Raw genomic sequence first — 20,018 nt, 5'->3', positions numbered from 1 at the left:
AGAACCAATAGCCGTTCGTTCAGGATCGTCCTCCGTGACCGCACTGCGGGACTGTACGTATATACGATTCTAAAAATGATGTCATTATCACAGGACCTCGGATGATTGTAAATCATCAGCTCAGTGATGGCTCCTTGTAGTGTCCCTAACAATCAAATGATTCCATGCCCATCAAGGACCACACGATTCGTGCAATCCATCGGGCAGACAGTTGCATCATCTATTCTTTTTTGCCGGTCACAAAATGAATAATTTCAATTGGAATCATTCACAGCAAAACAAACCAAAAAAAAACTCAATTTTTCAATCCCGAAATTTTATTACGGTTCGCGTGGATCGTGTCCGTGCACGCGGGAGCTTTGCTTCCGCTGGGTATACACGTTCCACCCGTCTGTATACACACACACACACACACACACACACATACGGAGTGTGTATAAAAGAGAATGGTAGTGGTCTGATTGCCGTGAACAAAAAAAAAAACCAACTGTGAACGAAATGAATGAACGAAAAAAAAAAAAAAGATCGCAACTTCGCAGGAATCCCCTCCCCCCCCCTTTTTTTTTTTGAAGCTCTTTATCTCTGTGCGTGTTCTGAGCCCAGGGAGAGAGAGAGACACCAAATATAAGCAAAGCATCATGTCTAGTCGATTCCAAGCATCTGGAAAGCTGCACGAACACCGTGAGCTGTGCAAATAGAGAAACCAGCCATAGTTCGTATTCGTTTTCAGCAGTATACTGATTCCGCAAAAAGAAAAAGGGGGGGGGGGGAGCGAGGAAGGACCAAATCCCCCCCACTCGTTTGTTGGGGTTTTTGCCTTAATCATCAAACACACGCACGCACTCTTCACCTCCTTGTAGCATAGCACAGCAGACACGCAAGTGCCCGCAGCAGTTCCCGCTTTGGATCTTGCAGGGTCTAATTACAAACCCCTTTTCCTATAAATACCCTTTTTTTTTTGTTTGTTTCGAATGAATTATTTTGTTGAAAATGAAAGAAGCGTCAGCATTTTCGTAACGTACAAAGGGATTTTTTTTTTTTTGAATTTTTTTTGCAAAAAAAAAAAAATTGTTTCGCCATTTTTTGTTAAAGGATTAATCGAGTAAAAAGAAGGAAGAAGCCTGTAGCTGTTGACGGGACCAGGGAATTGTATTAGACAAGAGAAAAATAAACGCTGTCAGCAACATAAGCAAACATCCCTACGTCATCTAATAACGCATCAATAATCACGTCGGTTCCGATGCGGCACGAAACAGACGGGCAGAAAGAATACAACGACATTCATTTTTCGTGCTTTTTTTTTGGGGAGGGAGAGCTCTGAGTTGCTTTCCGTCCAAATGAAGATTGTCGACAACGTTTGGCGATTGACATTTGATGAAGAGAAAAAAAAAAACAAAAAAAAAACGGCAGAGCTCGAGATTTCAAACTCTCGGGATGAAACGGAAATTGTCATGTCTCGTCGCAAAATTGCTCTTTCGCTGCTTTTGGTCCAACATCGTAGCCCCCCCTTTTCCCCGTCTTCCTCTTCAATTTCCCGGTGCCCAGTTTCTACCAAACTCAGTTTTTTTCGTAATGATAATCACATGACTGTGCGCAATTACTGTCCCCCCCTCCTCCCGTCTCTGCTTCCCCGGCATCGAAACAATTTCTTCGGAGACGAGAAGCAAAAACCCAGTTTACCTCCCAACGTTCCCCTTCTATATACTTGATTTATGATTTCTTCTTCTTCTTTTTTTTTTCACCCTCAAAAGTATAAATAAAAATGAACAACAAATGAGAAATGGTAGAACAGTTGGCCGTCAATTGAAAGAATCTTTTGTGGCTATTCAAATTCAAAACGAAATTCGAAAATTCGCCCTCCCCGCCGCTGGGATTTTAATATTATTCAAAATTGCAAAAGCTTTATGCTAACGAATGAACTGTCTGGGCAGACGTGAGCGACATCAGCAACAATTGTGATTACAAGAAATAATAATGCAAGAGAGTCAGGAATGACAAGAAATCAGAAAAATGCGCACATCCCCCCTTTTTTTTGGGGGGATAATTCCATTTGAAATTGTCCCAATTTTCAAGGGTACGGCGGGAACGATTTGAAACAATTTCAGATGCAATTCTCTCTTGCGTGATGTGAAATGCAAAACATTAGTCAACTGACGCAAGGCTTTCCTCGCAGTCATTACGACATAATCGCACATCGTACAGTGTACCCATTTTTACTAGTTATGCAACATCACGAGAGAAAAAAAGAGGTTATTTACATTTGCCGCTCGGTCGGGCAAAAATAACGCGAACAACATTCAGAGAAACTACTTCACCTAAAAAAAAAAAGACTGCCCTATAATTTAAAAATGTTTTGTTCTTGGATGCGCTTTCCTGATTGGTAGAGCGGAGGCGCATCCATTAGTTTCATTTGATACATTTTCACCATTCACACATGAGTGGTGATTGTACTAAAAGATAACACAAAAATGTCAGTGAAATAGAAATAAATGTGCGATTTTCTCTTGATTTTGTGTGCGCAGGTGATCAGAAGAAACCAGCGCGAAAAGGGAGACACAGAAATGACAGCCGAGCGGCTGGGTTTTTCACCTTTGCCACTCGTGACGGTACCTCATCAGGACTGTGAAGGCGACGCCACATCAAAGAGTTGAAAATCAAACGACAAAGACAAACAAAATATCGATTAAAAAAGAAAGAGATCGTCAAATCAATCGGCTCGACCTTCTTGCAAAAACAAAAAAAAAGTCCAAATTTCTTTGTTTTCCGCAAACAGGCCGTCTCAATCAATTGAAACTCGGCAACCCAAAAGCGGAACGGGATCGAGAATCGTCAAGGTCGGGCATCAGCCAATAGTTGTCCTTATTCAATTTAAATCTCTTCCACACACACACACACAAAGGAATTCAAAAAATCGTCATGGAATTGGAATCGACCAACGGCACGGATTTATCGGCAACCAACGCCACCAATATTTACTCGATCGGCGTCGACTTTATCACACGATGGCAAGTTCTATCCTTTTTTTTTTCTCTCTTTTCCCACCATCTATCATTGGCGTTTGATTGTAGTCCCGCACGTTCATTCTACCCATACTGTAGCTATATACGCCACCTGTCTAGCTCACCGTCACACGGTAAAAAACAAACAAATAACTGCCCACATTCAAATAGCAAACATCGCAATATTTTATTTGTATTTGACACGAGCTGAAGAGGAAAAAATTATCGAAATCAAATTTTAGTATAGCCGATTCGTGTTTCACATCAATCCGATTGGGCTTTCGCATTAGTATAATAATATTTTTTTTTTTTTTTCACGATTGAAATTTAGAAAGTCAAGCAAGGAAAAATGGGGAAAGGATTAAACGTGGGCGGCAGAAAACGTACGCGCGCGTAATGTATTCAAAAACTGGGTGGGGTCTGTTACGTAGGGATGGGGCGGGAAATTGCAACCGCACGATTACGGGAGAGTTCACAAAAGGACTTTTATGGGCTATTCTTAACTAGCAGAGCTGCGCCGCCTATCCCATCGCCATCGATGGGCGTGAAGACGCACAAAGTTTACCTCGTTTCATGATTGAAATCGCCTATTGAGCCAAGTCGAGCATAAAAGAGAGAAGAGAAAAAAAAAAGGGAGGGGGGTGAGACCTGGCATCTTTCCCGCGACTGTCCAGTGTTATTTAAAACAAAAAATTGGGTCATTATATCAAGATCCTAAAAACTAGTAGATGATGGACAATTATTGTCGTGAAAAGCAGATTCGTCATCTTAGTTGTCACGTTTTCGGTTGTAATAACCGATTCATCAGACGCGACCTTTCGCCTCTCCGCTTAGTTTGAAAACCAACCGCTAATCAGAATTAAAAAAAAAATAAAAATAAACTACATCCAATATTTAATTTCAGCGTGTGGAACGGTGCACGCCGCACCCGTGAAGGAAAACCGTCGCTTTTGATACGCCATCTGAATCAATAAACAAACAAAACAAAAAATGAAAATTGATTTTCTTGATTGCGATGGCGACAGTTGACACGTTTTCTCCATCAACTTTACGACAGATATTCTTTATAGACGAGACAGACGGGGTCACGGCAAGCCATTTCGCGTCAGCACGTTTCTGACATCGGTGGGCGTGTGCGAGTAAGGGAACCCCAGAGAGGGTCAAACATGATTGATGTCGCTGATTCAACAGTACCCATGTACGTCACGAAAAAAGTGGACAAGTTCGTCATCGAAATGTCAGCAACAAAAAAACAAACAAACAAAAACAAAAGAGCAACTCGACGCCGCTCAAAGAGGAAAAAATATATATATCTCAACAAATTACATAGCAAATCGAAATGCAAAATATGTATGCGTTCCTAGCGTATCCTGCATGAAGCGTTTGCATATTTGGTCGCTAGGTGGCGTCCGCAACCGCTCCAGTCGCCATTTGCGTTCACATCTAATCGGGAAATCAATCTTTTCCTGAATGACTTTCCGCATCCACCCATCCAATCAGCAAATATACAAAAAGAAAGATCAAGGCTAACCTGCTGTTGGTTAGCTATCCGTTTCATCGTGACGATCCGGCCATACACAAAAATTCCAAACAATCAAAACACAAATCAGCGGTTCATCGCTGACAGCAAAAAAACCCCATCTTCCGCCCACTACTAAGAGCACAAAGTTAATCGACCAAACAAAACAAAAGCAAAAAAAAAAAAAAAATACAACAAATTAAAAATGAATTTAGCCAGGCTTTGTTTTTTACGTAATCACTTATCCATAGACCTACTATACTCATTCCGGGGTAGTTTTGATTTCAAATCTTCGTGGCAATTCAAACCAAGCCATAACGCACACAAAAATAATAATAAAGTAAAACAAAACAAATAATGGTGAAAGCCAAAACAAAACAACAACAAAAAAAAAATAAAGAAAAGACTTGAAGGATTTGCTATCCACACGGCTCATTGACTATACTAGCAGCACTAAAGACGGGCTGCCAGATTGCCAAACAACAAAAGAAAGGGAATCAAACAAAGACGATGATGACAATCAATCAGAGCGGCGATTGTCTTCAATAATCCATCAACAAGAACATCCAAATCGTCACGAATGCGCTCCGTTGATACTGCCCCGTTATCTTTGCAGACGGATTATTAACATCCTCGTCTAACAAAACAAAAAAAAACCATTCACAAAAAGAAAGTGCAGCCCTTTAACGGGCGAGCGGATCGACATAAAATTGTCTCAATCATCGCTGGCTTTATATGACTCTACTGTCATTATTCCCATCAATGTACTCGTCGTCCTGCTCGACATGCAAAGAGAGCGGAGGGAAGGGGGAGGACAAGCTCAAACTTTACTTTGTGTCAACGGTTAACTACGCTGATTTGTATTCGCTGCGAATGGCGGGGGCAGGCAGCGCGCAAAGCTAACGGAGCGGTCATCAACTTGTTGGGGCAACATAAAGCTTTCTGCTCGTACTTTAGTAACTATTTATTATTATTAATTAAGCTACTAGAGATGTTGTGTACCGTTGGTGAACGTGGAAGGACAGCAGCGCGAATAAAAGACGTCAATTAAATAGACGGTAGTAGACGAGCAGATTTTCGTTTGGCGAGTGTACGATGAATGCATCGATGTTTGATGGCGCTCTAACTATGTGTCGACGATCGCTAAGGAAACGGGCGATAACTCCGTTTTTTTTTTTTGTTTGTTTGTTTTTCACGACGAGCGCTAGATAGATACAAGGCCAATCAATAAAAAGGACGGAACAAAAACAGACGCCAAGCTTCAATTCCTAATGACGTTGAGAGAAGAGTCAATGTTTGCGCTAGCAGCAAAGAAAAATGAGCAAAAATAAAAAGACGGGGGGGAATTAAAAGTTGAAAATAGAAAAAGTTGAAATCGTTCGGCTGTAATGAAAAAGAAAAAAAAGGATCTAAGAAAAACTGTGCCATGAAAATATATACGGCAGCGATGATGATGGGTTTCGATGCGATTTCGCCCCCCGTTTTTCTTACCTTTAAGTTGAACCGGTCCGTTAGTTTTAATAGCGGCGCGCGAGAGACTTTGGAGGCGGTTGAAACATTTTTGGGGGGGCATCACCAACTCATCCGTGTAAAAATCCGCGGCCATTATCACGTAATCTGGGAAGGGCGACAGCTGTTGCTGTTTCAGCTGGATGAGCAATGCCGGCACACTTATACGTGACACACTGACCTATTTGGAAAAAAAGGGAAAGATTAGAGGTTACATTGCACAAGAGTAACTCAAATTGACTACGTTACACGAGTAGACGATACAATTAAAAACAAACAAAAACAATCGATTCTCAATACGCCAGAAATCCCATAGACTCCCGATGTTCTTTTTTCGTGAATAGCAGACGGGCGTATTGAAACATTTTTTTTTTCAATTAAACATCTGTGGATTTTAACAAAATTGGTAATTCCCCTTTTTCTCGATGAAAGGAACAAATCCGTTCAGGATATCTTTTTGATTTGCTGTCTATAGGCCTGTGTGTGTATATTTACACACAACCACATCAAATATCGAATACATGCGCAACGAAAATGAATAGAATATCAACCGCACATAATCTAAACCACGACCTGCGGTATTCTTTTGATCTGCAATCTTTCCCAAAATCCAAAATTCATTTCTTTTTTCCACGTTGGTCACTGAATTTCCTCCCCCGCTGCCCATTTTCATCAAAGCATCTTACACATTCAAATTGTCAACGATAAAATGTCCCATCAATTCTTTGCAGCCCAAAATAGCTACTAATCCGTAAAAACATGAGACGTACTACATATGTGTATATATACGTGTGCGCATTACCTACACACACACGCATGGCTGATTGCAATGATTCCCGTTGCCCGGCGACGCCAGTGTAATAGCCAACCGTTGCTATATCTTTTAACAAGGATGTTAGGCACAACAGCGAGCAAAAAAAAAAAAACAAAAAAAGAAGAAGAAATAAATAAATGAAAAAATAAAGGGGAAAATGCCATCATCATTCGACGCACGCAGACAATCTGTGTTTACAATTGCAACAACAAAGACACGATGGATAGCCACCTTTCTTTTGTTTGTTATGTGCACTCGGCTATGACGGTCCTAACCAAAAATGTTGTCCCATCGTCCGAGAATGCGAACACGATCAATGCCATTCACCAGTTGTTCCATTACGTCTATAACAATAAATAGCCTTTCTGCTCGGCTTGCTATCATCAAAGGACTGTGCGGATCAACCATTTTGCAAAGATACCCGGATGATTTAAAATAAATACCCCAAATAATTTTTTTTTAAGATTTTTATTTCTCTTGTCATCCATTTATCATGATATCCCCTTTTAACTTCTTCGTTGACATTAGACGCGATGCTAAACAACTCGAGAGATTGGATCTATTGTTTGCAATGTCGTACATCAACGTCTCAGTCACACACTTGACTTGACGAGCACATAATTTGTTTGGCTTCATTTCGCTGAGATGATTTGGCAAACAAACTTGACAAAAGTACCACCCACACAGACGTCAATCGACAGACGATCGTAAAAAGAAAAAAGAGAAAGAGCCTAATTTGCAAACAGGTTGTCTCTCAACAGATAGGGACCAATAGAATAATAAATCATGCTAGTAGAGTGTGTAATCTAGACGATAGCACTCTGAATAAGGAAGGAGAGCTGACGATGGTGACACTCGTCACCTTTCGTCTTCCCTCTTTGATTTTCGGTCCGCTGTGACGGAGTGCTCTTCAATTATGCGCCATTAGCGGAGGGACGCAAAGAGTCTCGATCACGAGAAAAGGGAGCCAAGACTGAAAATCAGGTGCAGCCGTTAACACGACCGAAAGATCTCGGCATTCGTTTCTTCTTTTCTTTTCTGTATGCCACGTCTATCAACCGCAGAAGGGAACGAACAACAAACGGCCAGGAAAAAGAAAAGAAAATGAGGCAACCCATTTGAATATCACACTTGATTACAAAGCGTTTAAAGGACCAAGAAAAATAGAAGAAAAAAAAATTGTAAAGTTAAATATTAAAATGAAGTGAGAAGAAGAAGAAATCAAGAAACTTTTCAAAAAAATAATAAAAAAATAAATACAAATGATGGCAATAATAAGCGTTCCCCAGGCATCTGATGCACGAACTATATAACACCCAAAGGGGAGGGAATTTTCATATGTCGTGCACGTGAATCAAAGGACGCAAAAAAGATGAAAAATATGTCCAAGAAAAAAAAAAAAATAAAATATAGGCAAAACGTTGAAATAATAATAACATATTTATTTTTTAAAAAGCTATTGCAGCTGTCAACCGCACCCAGTTTTTTTTTTTTTGCAACCGCTCGATCGTCCATTGCTACTTTATTTCTCGGTTGCTTTATTTTTTATTTCTATTTTTTTCCGGGGGGTTGGTTTGTTTTGCGTTTACTCTATACCAGCCACAGCCCATTCGGGGAATAAACGAGGGGGAACTTGCACGTTTTTAATATTTGTGTGTTCATGTCGTTCATTAGTTTGGCGACATCCATCACAGTCATTTACAGAGTGAATAAGGCAAAAGAGAAACGGTCGTTTATAGCCGATCCATCCAAACGCTTTGCCCGCTCATTTTCTGTCTCGCTCAACAACAACAACAACAACACAAATATAAATCAATACAATCACGTAATTTTTGAAATCGATGCGTGTTCCTAATTCATCATGTGAATCCAGCTATTCGGCTGACGAACTGGCTGAATGATCCAAAGATGTAATCAATTTTTGTTGTTAACTTTCTTCGATAATCCTTGCTCACGAATTCAAACGAATAGTTTCCCAATTTGCACGCCAAAATCCGGCGAGCGTTACGCCCAAAAGATTCGTTGATGAATTAAAGCCTTCATCGTCCCACTATTTACTTAAGCACCAGTAATATTCAATCAGGCTTTTCGCGTTTCTCAAGCCAGTGAAAATGAATGCGAACACACACACACACACACACACCACCGAAAAAAAGGACGATCTTCTACAGAAATTCATTGCAAAAAAATTAGTTTCCATCAGCCCCAGTGTTTAGACTGTAATGTTTATAAGCCCGTCGTGTGTCTCCTATTTTACTGTACGCTCACGAACGTTTTGATTAAAAAAAGAAAAAGAAAAAGACTCAATGAAATTCATTTAACCGTCAATTTTCTGTTTAAAAAAAAAGCGTTCCATCACGGCCATTCAAAAAAGCCACTACCGAAGAAGTAGATGAGATTTAAAAAAAAAAGGGAGGGAATAAAAAGAAGGAAAGATAATGTAAAACATTTCTACCAATTTCCCTACACAGAAAAAGTAGGAAACTACTAAAAAAATTCGCCATCGGATATTGCAAAGTCATTGAAGCCATTGAACTTTTTTCGCATTTTTTTTTTTTCTTTTAGTGAAGCGAGTCATTCGATGAAAAATATTATCGGGCGGCGGTGACATGCGCCAACAGACGCATCTCTATACCCCCCCTCTCACTCTTTGAATGCGCAAGTTGTGCCCCCCCCCCCAATGCTGTTGCTCACGCTGCACGGAGGCAACCAGTCCCAGCCAACTTCCATGTTCATTTTCAAGCTCCCTCCCATCTTTTTATTTTTCCCTGTCAAGTCTCTCTCTTTATTTTTATTTTTTAAAACTCAAGTCTACCCGATTTTCCTCACCCAGCGACGTTCTGTTTCATGTTGTCCGTTCTTGTGGGGGGGGTATGCCCGTGCGGGAGGGCTGGCCCAACCTCTTCCGTACCTTTCGGAGCGTAGCTTTTAAACGATCTGGTCTAAGGGTGGCAGCTCAGTTGTTCATCAGTCGTCAACTTGAGCCGGGCCGTTCGAAACCTATTTTCTTAGACGGCTTGGCTCGCCACTTTCCGAGTCTAGTCCTCCCTAACTTTCTTAATTGCTGACTTTTTTTTTTTCTTCTTCTTTCGGTTATCCCGGTGGGATCGAAGCGACAAGAATCAAAAAATTGAAAAGAAAAGGTGGAATAAAAAAAAAAAAAGACGATAGATCCAGATTTTGTTTTAGCTTCTCTCGTTTTTCAAATGTGATTTAGTTTTATTGGTTGTGTTCCGAGTACAATCGTCATGGAGTGGATAAGAAGCTCATCATCACTGTCAGCTCTCATGTCGTCATCGGGCATTGGCAACCGGTCATCCAACACCAACCACCCGATCCGACACTTGCGAGAGTAAGACATTCCATCATTTTTCATCTTCTTTTGTAAACAAAAATAGACATCCTAACGGACCAGTCTGACATCTCTTTTGCTTTACTATCCTTTACACACGAGGGGCAAAACAAAATGGATGGGGGGGTGGAATGGGTCGGTGGTTGGACAGGTAGCGTCCCATGTGTTAGCGTCACGAAAACGTGCCGTGACATTCAATCGGGTCGGTTGTCAGAGCGTTTATAAAAGAGACACGCTGTTTATCTAACGATAAAAACGGCTGTGGTGAGCGTGTGTTATAGCCAAAATACCCGTAAAGAAGACTGTTCTTTGATTGCGTTGTTGGACGATTCGATTAGCATATTCCCGTTCTTTTTAACTCACTTTTTGTTGGCAATCATCACGTACTACGCCACGCCGCGCGCTGTTTATGCGCCAGTTGCGCACCGCAAAAAGGAAAAAAAAGAGCAACGAATAGCAACTGAAACGACTACTAGGAAACCATTCGCTTCGTCTGCCACAAAATGCGTTTCTTTTTTTTTTTGTGTGTGTCCCCCCCCCCCCATCCCAAATCAAATATGCAGTACATTTATCGAAAAAAATTTCTATTCCGTTTTATTACCTTTCGACAATGTAGTGGCACCGCCGCATGTTTTAGACTTCTTCGCGTAGATCCTTGTCGGCGACATCAGCATTCCAATCTGTGAGGGAAAAAACAAAAACAAAGTTCATGTAAAAGTGGTTGGATCTTGAAGCAATATAATATTACAGGTAACAGCGGCAAGAACCAGGTGAGTATAGTGCGGAATTCAAACATTAGGCTCGCAATTTTTTGGTTGGAAAAGGCGGAGCAAAAGACAGAGGGACTCTATGTAAATCAATTCCGTCAGGGGTTGGTTTTAACAAGCGATCAATATGCATGCATAGACAAGCAGCGCAGTTCACATACACACTAAAAGGTAAAGGTTACACGCATCAGAGACAGAAACGCAGTTTCAAAAAATTACCCTCCCAATTTTACTCGATTTAAATATAGAACTCGGTTTGTGTGTGTGTGTGTGTGCCTATCCGCAAAATATGACACAAGACACAAGGGGAGGGGGGACATAAAAGGTAGGGGCGGACCGAAATAATCAGCCGACAGGTTTTTCTTTTTAAAGCTCACGAACGTAAACGACATCGAGGACAAAGTATTACGTTCGTTCATGGAAGAAAGGGTATCGGTCTTGGATATTTTGGAGGAACGATAATCACCGTCGCTAACTAGATGCAAAACACAAGAGTCTTTTCATGGTTACACAGTCGACTGTAGTGATGTACTAAAACGTCAGCATCGTTCCATCTTTGTTCCATACGCAGCGGCAGAGGTATTTGACATGGTACAATATAGTCGTCGTCGTTGCTGATCTAATCAACTCCTAAAAGCTAAAGGCAACTGCGCTGCGGCTATCCCCCCCCCCTTTTTTTTTCCTTTTTGTTTTAAATACCCACGTCAAGGAACGGACCTGATCTTTGTGCGTTCGACTTTGTCTTCGGTAGTGCACAGATATTTCGAACGTGTTCCGTTCCACCATCAACACACACACACACACACACATACTTAATACTCTTTTCAACAATCTAAGTATCTCCCTAGCGCAGCAGTGGCCGCGCCCGTCTTTAATAATTGCTTCCTTATATAGTCCATTGTAATTGCGCAATGTGCCCGGCTTTTGTGTTTGCAATTACGACGTCCCTGTTGCCGAATGCCAAGCGCTCTCCTATATACACCCGTGCAGCAAAGAGTATAGCAGCGAGAGAGTCTTTGATTGCTGTTTGTTTCACGAAAAAGAAACGAAGCTGCCAAAGACGGTTGTTAGCGTTAGAAAATGCGTCTTGTGTATAGAATGTCACTGTTTTTTACGCAGCTCCGACCCGCTTCAATAGCTTCTCTTTTTTTTTTTTCGCAACACAGAGACCAACAGAAGGGAATAAATAGAGAAATGCCCTTCACATCGATTGCCTTTCATCTCCAGAAACGACTTGCCTATAACACTTGGTTGCCATCTCTCGATTTTCTTTCTGGCTGTTAACTTTGTCGACAGTCTTTTTCTTTTTTATTTTTCTCTTTCGCTTCTTACTTCCACCCACGTTACACTTGACGACTCACTCGTGTACGGCATTCTTTCACTTTATTTGTGCAGTCAGTAAATCTACGCCGTGGCACGACAGTAGAATGTTGTCAAACGTAAAAAAAAAAAAAAACAAAACAAAAAATAATGCGTTACGATTAGCACAATGTGTCTGAATAAAATCAATACAATGTCATAATATATAGGGTCCCAGTTTTTGACAGCTGTGAAATAAGTTGGACGGCCAGATATTTCACCTGTGAACTGGTTATTGCGATTCATCTAGGCGCTATCAAGTGAAGCATAAATCAAAGAATTCCATTAAACATCCGCTTTTGAAACTTATTGCAGCCTGTCTGACTCCATTTGCCTGCCTAATATTCGAGTGGGGGGGGATACAAAAATAAAAAAAGGGAGACCAACTTGGAAGCCAAGCGGATCTCCAAGACAACTGCAATAAACTTTGCTGCTGGGCAAGATGGACAGGCACCAGCCGGGCTATATCAAGAGATTCGTCATTTATTTATCGTAGACTGACAAAAAATAAAGTTGTGCCGGGGACTCTTAATATAATATATTTTTGTTTGTGTTACGTTGTCGATGACACGGCGGGCAAGAAGGACCCTATTCGATATGGGATAACGTGCGCACAGTTCGTGATGGGCACGAGTCTTTGATAGTAAGGCCATCTCTACTGGGAACTGGAATACGCTGGATAAGAAGTCTAGTCTTTTTTTTACATTTATATATGAGGCGTCAGAGTGATATGGCAAAGTTGAGACCTTCCTTGGCGACAGAAAAGTTTTGAAGGACTCGGGGAGAAGGAAGCGACAGCGACTACAATCTATTACTTTTTTTTTTTTTCTACAACTTGAGCGTATATTGAACTTCGACCGGTTGCTTACACCAAACATGGCGCAAAATCGTTGACGGCCGGAATATTGCTTGCTCCTTTTCTTCCCCTTTTTTATTATCAAATAATTTTTTTTTAAAGATTGTTATTGCTGTCAACTTCAAAGGCAATATTTTCCCAATACTTTGTAAAAAAATTCATTAAAAAAAAAATTCATTATTATTAAATCATCAGAGAAAAGCGCTGGCGTAATACACGCACCGTTAGGTTTTGGCATTTTAGCCTATAGCGATGCCCTTTTTATTTTTTCAATCAGTCGGCTATCAACATCATCCAGCGATTTCCAGCCTTCCTTCGTTTACGATCGATGTTTTGCGTGAAAAGGGAACAACCCGAAAAAGTCGACAAGTTAATGCCTAAATCTGCCCTAGACTAACGGGGCGTTCCTAAAGCGGACCCACGGGCGGATGACGACGACATGTTAACCCACGTTTTGAAAATCAACTGACGTTAGCTTTTGCAAGGAATACCAACGGCTAATCAAAGAGACCTTTTTTTTTTGATGGGGTCGATATTTGATTGAAAATCTCTCGCCAACGGGGGTCAACTCTTTCCCAGTCGTCACATCAAATGCTCTCATCATCGCCCAACTATTCCCGTCCCGGAATTTCAGTTAGTCGATGCCCGGCTGTGTTTTCATTTTAAAAATAGAAGACGGAGAAAATGTTTGAATTCAATTTATCTTTGAACTCAAGTTAAACAGTCAACCTATCCGATTTGATTCTGAACAACACTAGAAATCCAATTATTTTTCAATTATTCCAAGTCGGCAGTATATGTTTCCAGGGGTGGGTGGGGGAGGCAAGTAAAAAGAGATAGAGAGGACCTTTCTTCCTTTCGCAGTTAACAAAAAATAAAAAAAGGGGGCAAAATGAGAATGAAAACGACATCGAGTCTGCAGGGAAAAGAGCAAGAAAAAAGGAGCTTCCGTTGCACGTCCATTGTGTCTGGCGCACCATTCGAATAGTGAAAGTCCTCGGCATATAAGAGATAGACATTATATCGTATATGTTGCATTCATTCCGGCCAGCCTTTTCAATACAAATGAAACTCTTACACACAAAAAAAAAAAAATCTGATAGGATGATGGATTCTCTAGACCGATACAACTCAAAAAGGGGAAAAAGACAAAAACTTTTGTTACTGATGAGATTTTTGCGAATCTTTTCAACGTCACTCATTGAACAGCTTCCAGTTTTCGGTCTCTCATTTCGATGATAACGGACCCCACGAATGAAATAGAGAGGCAAACGAAAATGGATCAAAGATCAAACTAAGGTTACAATAAGTGTCCAACGTTTCGTCTATAGCGTCTATACGTACTACGTGCAAATAGCCGAAAATGGACAGAACAAAAACAAAACAAACATCCGTTTGATGCGAACGACGTGTTCGATCGATACCATCACACGCACATCCGTAAATAACGTGCATGTCAGTGTGGATCCAATCCCACCTTTTTTTTTTTTTTAAACCGACAGTCAAACACCGGTCTGAAAAGTTCTCCGTGACTGAGTTCACACGCCCGAACGCGAAGAAAAAAGACAATAAAAAATGGCAAACGAACCCCAAAAATGTTTTTCTCTTCCTGTCCACAAACCAACAAAACCGTTTTTTAAAATTGAAACACGTGCAAAAAAAAATAATAAAAAAAAATAGAAAAATAAAAAAGTTGAATTATAGTGTTAACAACAAAGTAACAGGCCGAAAAAGTGCGCACGCTCGTATTGATTTGCTCCCGGTGTCTAGTGCGACACTTTGCGACATTCAAAGGCCGCGACGATGACTTTGTGCTGCGTTGAAACTGACAACAACACGAACGGCCAACGGCAGACAATCGAATAACCCCAAACCGGTGAAAGGGCTTCCGCTCGAGATGACTCCCGAACTAGGTGCAATTAAATCCGAAGAGTCGCGTTCCATCTCTCCCCGCGGGACGACGCAAGGATTATGATGATGATCCCAGTTTTCAACGTTTGACGCAAGGCAGACTACCCGGAAAATAATAACAGAAAATAAAATTTAAAAAGCCAACAGCGTAGTCGTTCGCATGGGCAAAGACGGGGTAACAGCGCTGGATCGTACGCAACAAAACCCATCCATCCTAACGTGAATGTAATTTGATGAACGAGTTCCACGAAGAGTCGAGAGTGGCTGGGGAACGAGTGATGCCCTTTTGCTCATTACGCAGCCATTTTTTATTATTCAAATACGAAATTAGACGCAAAGAATTTGATGCGGACCGGAAAAAATTTCAGAAATAAAAGGGATTAAAAACAAAACTTAAATAATATGCCGATTTTGAAAAAAAAAAAACGAGGTGGAAACGAGAGTAGCATTGAACATGCCACATCAAGTGTCTGTTTTTTTTTCCCCCTTTTTACCTCTCGTGACAAAAGCGAAAATAATCAAAGGAAAAAATTGCACCTGATGTCCCGACGGCCGTGAATCTTCTAGTTGCGACAAAAGAGGCCACACAAGTGGAACGTAGGATGCGTTTAACCTTCAAGCCTCGGTTTCATTCTTTTCAGCTCGATTGCCTGCTACTATACTAGTTCCGACAACCAACCAAGTCGATGAGGACATGTAAACTTTTCCATTTTTTTATGTTTCCCCAAATCTCTTCCTTTTTCATTTCTCATCCTCGGAATTTGAACAACATCATGTCTACTAGCAATCCAACCTTGTTATTGCCAATTCTTTCTTTTCCCCAGAAAAAAAAAAATAATCGAAATGAGAAACCACAAGATTTTAATGCCGAAACGAAAGTGAAATTGAATCGTTGACGACGATCGTGACAACAACGACATCTATATGATTTTTCTATTTATTGGTGAACGATAACAGGAAACAGAGGCGGATCAAGGAGCGTCAATGCAAGGAGGGCGTACTGCTGGCCGAGGATCAGAGCGAATGCAACGAGCTGTTTGGCATCAACGGCACGTCGCATCAACAACAGGCCGGCATTGGAAAAGATCCAGCAGCGGAAGATGGGCGAGGACGGACGTCCGGCGGACCCGATTGGAGCGAAACGCTTTACGACCTTTACAACAAGAGCGTATCGCAATACAACAGCACATTCCACGCGGACGGCAATCTAACGCTGCCCCTTTGCGGCGATAATTTCACAGTCTCCGGCAATCAGCTGGACTGGGGTTCGGGACTGAACGGCACCACCTCTCAATGGACGACGCCGGAAGGATGTCGCAACGGTTCAATCGATATAACGAAAGCCGTACCCTCGATGCCGTTCGAAATGTGGCAGAGCATTTGCATAATAATCTGCCTGGTCATTTGCATCGTCCTAACGGTGGGCGGAAACATTCTCGTCCTGTTGGCGTTCATCGTCGAGCGGACGATCCGCCAGCCGAGCAACTACTTTATCGCTTCGCTGGCAGCCACCGACGTCCTTATCGGCACGGTGTCCATGCCGTTCTACACTGTTTACGTCATTATGGGCTACTGGGACCTGGGACCAATACTGTGCGATCTCTGGCTATCGGTCGACTACACCGTTTGTCTCGTCTCCCAGTACACTGTCCTACTCATCACCATCGACCGGTTTTGTTCGGTCAAAATCGCGGCCCAGTACAGGGCGTGGCGCACCAAGAGCAAACTCTTGTGGATGGTGGCCATTACGTGGATCATTCCGGCCTTGCTCTTCTTCACTTCCATCTTCGGATGGGAGCATTTCATCGGATTCAGAGACCTCGGTCCCCGCGAGTGCACAGTCCAGTTTCTCAAAGATCCCGTCTTCAACACGGCCCTCATTATCGGCTATTACTGGACGACCCTCGTCGTCCTTTTCATCCTGTACGGAGGCATTTACAAAACGGCTTACGACATGCAGAAGAAATCGGAAGCCAAGCACAAAAAAATGCAATCGATGGTGGCGCTGTCTGTTGGCGGCATGGCCGGAATGGCCGCCGCCACCACTGGCACAGCCAAACCGGCCGGACAAACGGCTGGGGCTAAATCGGTCACTATCGCGCCATCGGCTTCATCTTCCACCAACATGACCAAAGTTCCGCCAGCCAATGCGACAAGTAACGCTAAATCAACGGTTCCGGTTTCCACTGCTAATCCACCGACGGTAACCATCGCAACGTCGAATAACAATCCGGCGCTTCCGGCCCAGTCGAGGGCTAACAACGTCCCTACAGGATCGGCGATGAACGCAAAAGACGCAATGAACGGGGCGTCTGCTGGATCAAACAACAAAAATCAGCAACGCCAAACGTCTGGAACTAAAACGGAGACGACAAGTTTGACGGCCAAGCAAATCAATAAAATCGGAAAACAAGTGGCGGAGATGGAACGATCTTCTTCACCGGCATTCGATTCCGACGAGGAACAATCATCGCAAGTTCCAGTGGCTAAAAATCGGCCTTCGCCTACTGTTCCTGTGATGGCAGCCGGAACGGCGACCATCGCCTCGACTGTCGCCATTCCGCGGCTGGATCCTCCACCGCCATCCAATCGCGTCCGAACACCGACGACTGAAGCCCTTCCCCGCATCCCGGAAGTATCTCCATCCAGCGTGGCCAAACCCATCGATAATAAAACGCCGTGTCAAACAGACGCATCGGCCGTCAGGTGCAGCTCGCCGATGGATCTCGCTTTACCACCCCCACCACCGCCCCAACAGTCGCACGAAAACGTCGCGATTGAAATGGAATCGAACGTTGATTTATTCCCGCCGATAGAAACTATACCGCCACCTATCGCCGCTGTTGGCCAGTCAGCCGACGCCGTTGAAACGATGGACACGGCCGATCTTTGTTACATGGACGAAAGCTCCGTCGTCGTGGCCTCCCCAAAAATTGAATCGAGTCACGATCACAGTTCGGGACTGACAGTTGCTAACGAATCGATTGCTAATTCAACCGACTCGTTGGGTTTGCCCCTGGCTCAGCCACCGCCGAAAACTGCGCCAGCCCCTAGCGTCACATTCGCACCGACGCCAGGCTCAAACGGCGCAAACGACGAGAACTCGTTCGGCTCAAGTAGCGGAACAAGCGGCGGTGCGCCGTTGAAAACAAATGGCAAACCGCCAGCGCAACAACAACAACAACAACAGAAACAACAATTGTTGGACGGCATCGTTAAAGATTCCGTGGCGACAACTACAGAGACCATGACATCGACCGTCTCTACGGCGGATGTCACCACCAAGACCCCAACGGCCACAAAGGCCGATCTGGTCCGTTCCATCGGCAAACGAATTAAAGTACGCCGGAAAAAGGCGGCCGGAGCGGGCGAAGAGCGTCAGAAATCGAAATCAGAGAACCGGGCGCGCAAAGCGTTGCGGACAATTTCTTTTATTCTGGGAGCGTTCGTCGCCTGTTGGACACCGTACCACATACTGGCGCTAGTTGAGGGCTTTTGTGCTGAACCTCCGTGCACCAATAGCCATCTCTACATGTTCTCCTACTTCCTGTGCTACGCCAATAGTCCCATGAACCCGTTTTGCTACGCACTGGCCAATCAGCAATTCAAAAAGACTTTTATGCGCATCTTACGCGGCGATCTTCACATGACTTAGAAATTTAAAAAAAATAATAATCTAATCATCCCCTGCTATTTTTTTTTTTACTATTTATGACAAAATTATACTCCCGCTGCAAGTCGGAAATTGTTGTAATGTGTTAAAATGATGATCCTAGTGTTCCCATCACCTTCGCAAAAAAAACAAATGAAGGTGTAAACATGCTTCCAAACTCGACTCTCGCAGTCGATATCGTGTGTGTAACTCAGCTATAAATCATACAGTATATTCTGCTTTCGAAAAAAAACAAACGATGGGGCTATATACTACATGTACATTACGTATATACAGGAATTCGTTATTTATAGAAAAAAAAAAAAAGAAAACGTGGATTTGGAGGGAATTTTCGTGTCATAGCGTTTGTATCAAAATGTCAAAAGCTGAAAAACCACAACCCCAAAATCCAACATCAAATTTTCAACCCAATCAACCCCATTTTTCATTTCTACGACTTGCCATGCTATTTGGATTGTTAAGTTCAACTACATTCTCCACTGAATTCTCCACTGAATAAAAAAATTGGCTAAAATCAAGATGGACATCAAGATGCAAGAAAATATCATTCGCATACTTTGTAAGACCCCACCTACCCGCTTTCGCAATTCACCATGAAAAACGCAAGAAAAAAAGAAAAAATCCCAATGAAATTTTAGTTACCAAATGTTTCTGTCTTGAAAGTATACTGTTATCAATATAATATCATACAATAATATTATTATGCAGTATACGAGTATTACACACATATAGCCGAAATATTCTTTCGATGTGATGGATGTATATATGCATATTCATGTCCACCCTTTTCCCTCCCCGAACCCCAGTCTCTCGATATATTTCGCGTGATCCGATAGTTAGTTGGCTATATTATGATAGTCGTCGCATACTCCTTCATCACCCTGATCACTACCCTTCTACTTTCCTCAATCTTTTCCGGTGCATCCAACCTCGATCGGATTTTCAATTCCTTCCATATATTCGTTCTGTTCCGGAAATGTTCTCTATCATCATGAACCTCCCACACCATCCCTTTTGGCTATAGGCTATATAAAAGTGTAAGATGTACAATCCCCTCCCAGGAATTGGGTGTAGATGGCACCTTTTGTCATCATCATAATATCCATCATCAATCACAGGCCCAACTGAATAATGTTTGTTTCGTTGTTTCGATATAATATCTTGGGAAAACGTGTGGAATTGTCAAATGAAATGCAAATGAGGAAGAAGGAAAAAATAAGCAAAAAAAAAAAAAAAAAAAAAGATTTGAAATTGCAAAA

At 42.3% G+C, this 20,018-nt stretch overlaps 1 protein-coding gene and 1 long non-coding RNA gene across 3 annotated transcripts in view; one reads left to right on the top strand and one right to left on the bottom strand.

Moving 5' to 3' along the window:
• The window catches only part of LOC123475263, a 21,441-nt gene extending 15,438 nt beyond the window's left edge, over positions 1-6,003 (bottom strand). Inside the window, exon 1 of the long non-coding RNA XR_006650171.1 lies at positions 5,521-6,003. This is a non-coding gene — a long non-coding RNA (uncharacterized LOC123475263). The remainder of the gene's footprint in view (positions 1-5,520) is intronic.
• LOC116928762 (5-hydroxytryptamine receptor 2A) overlaps positions 1-20,018 on the top strand; it is a 26,025-nt gene extending 6,007 nt beyond the window's left edge. The window contains exons 1-3 of one of the 2 annotated variants that reach the window (XM_045177749.1): positions 9,676-9,984; positions 10,059-10,193; positions 16,044-20,018. In XM_045177749.1, coding sequence (XP_045033684.1) covers positions 10,090-10,193; positions 16,044-18,741 — 2,802 coding nt within the window. In that variant the 5' untranslated portion in view covers positions 9,676-9,984; positions 10,059-10,089 and the 3' untranslated portion in view covers positions 18,742-20,018. Of the gene's footprint in view, positions 1-2,522; positions 3,006-9,675; positions 9,985-10,058; positions 10,194-16,043 lie in introns of those variants that run through there. The other variant, XM_032935857.2, reaches the window with a different exon arrangement.

This window comes from Daphnia magna, linkage group LG8, assembly GCF_020631705.1.
Source record: "Daphnia magna isolate NIES linkage group LG8, ASM2063170v1.1, whole genome shotgun sequence".
NCBI classification, from domain to species: Eukaryota; Metazoa; Arthropoda; class Branchiopoda; order Diplostraca; family Daphniidae; genus Daphnia; species Daphnia magna.
Note: the sequence above shows the minus strand (reverse complement) of the source record. Positions and strands in the feature narration are given on the sequence as shown.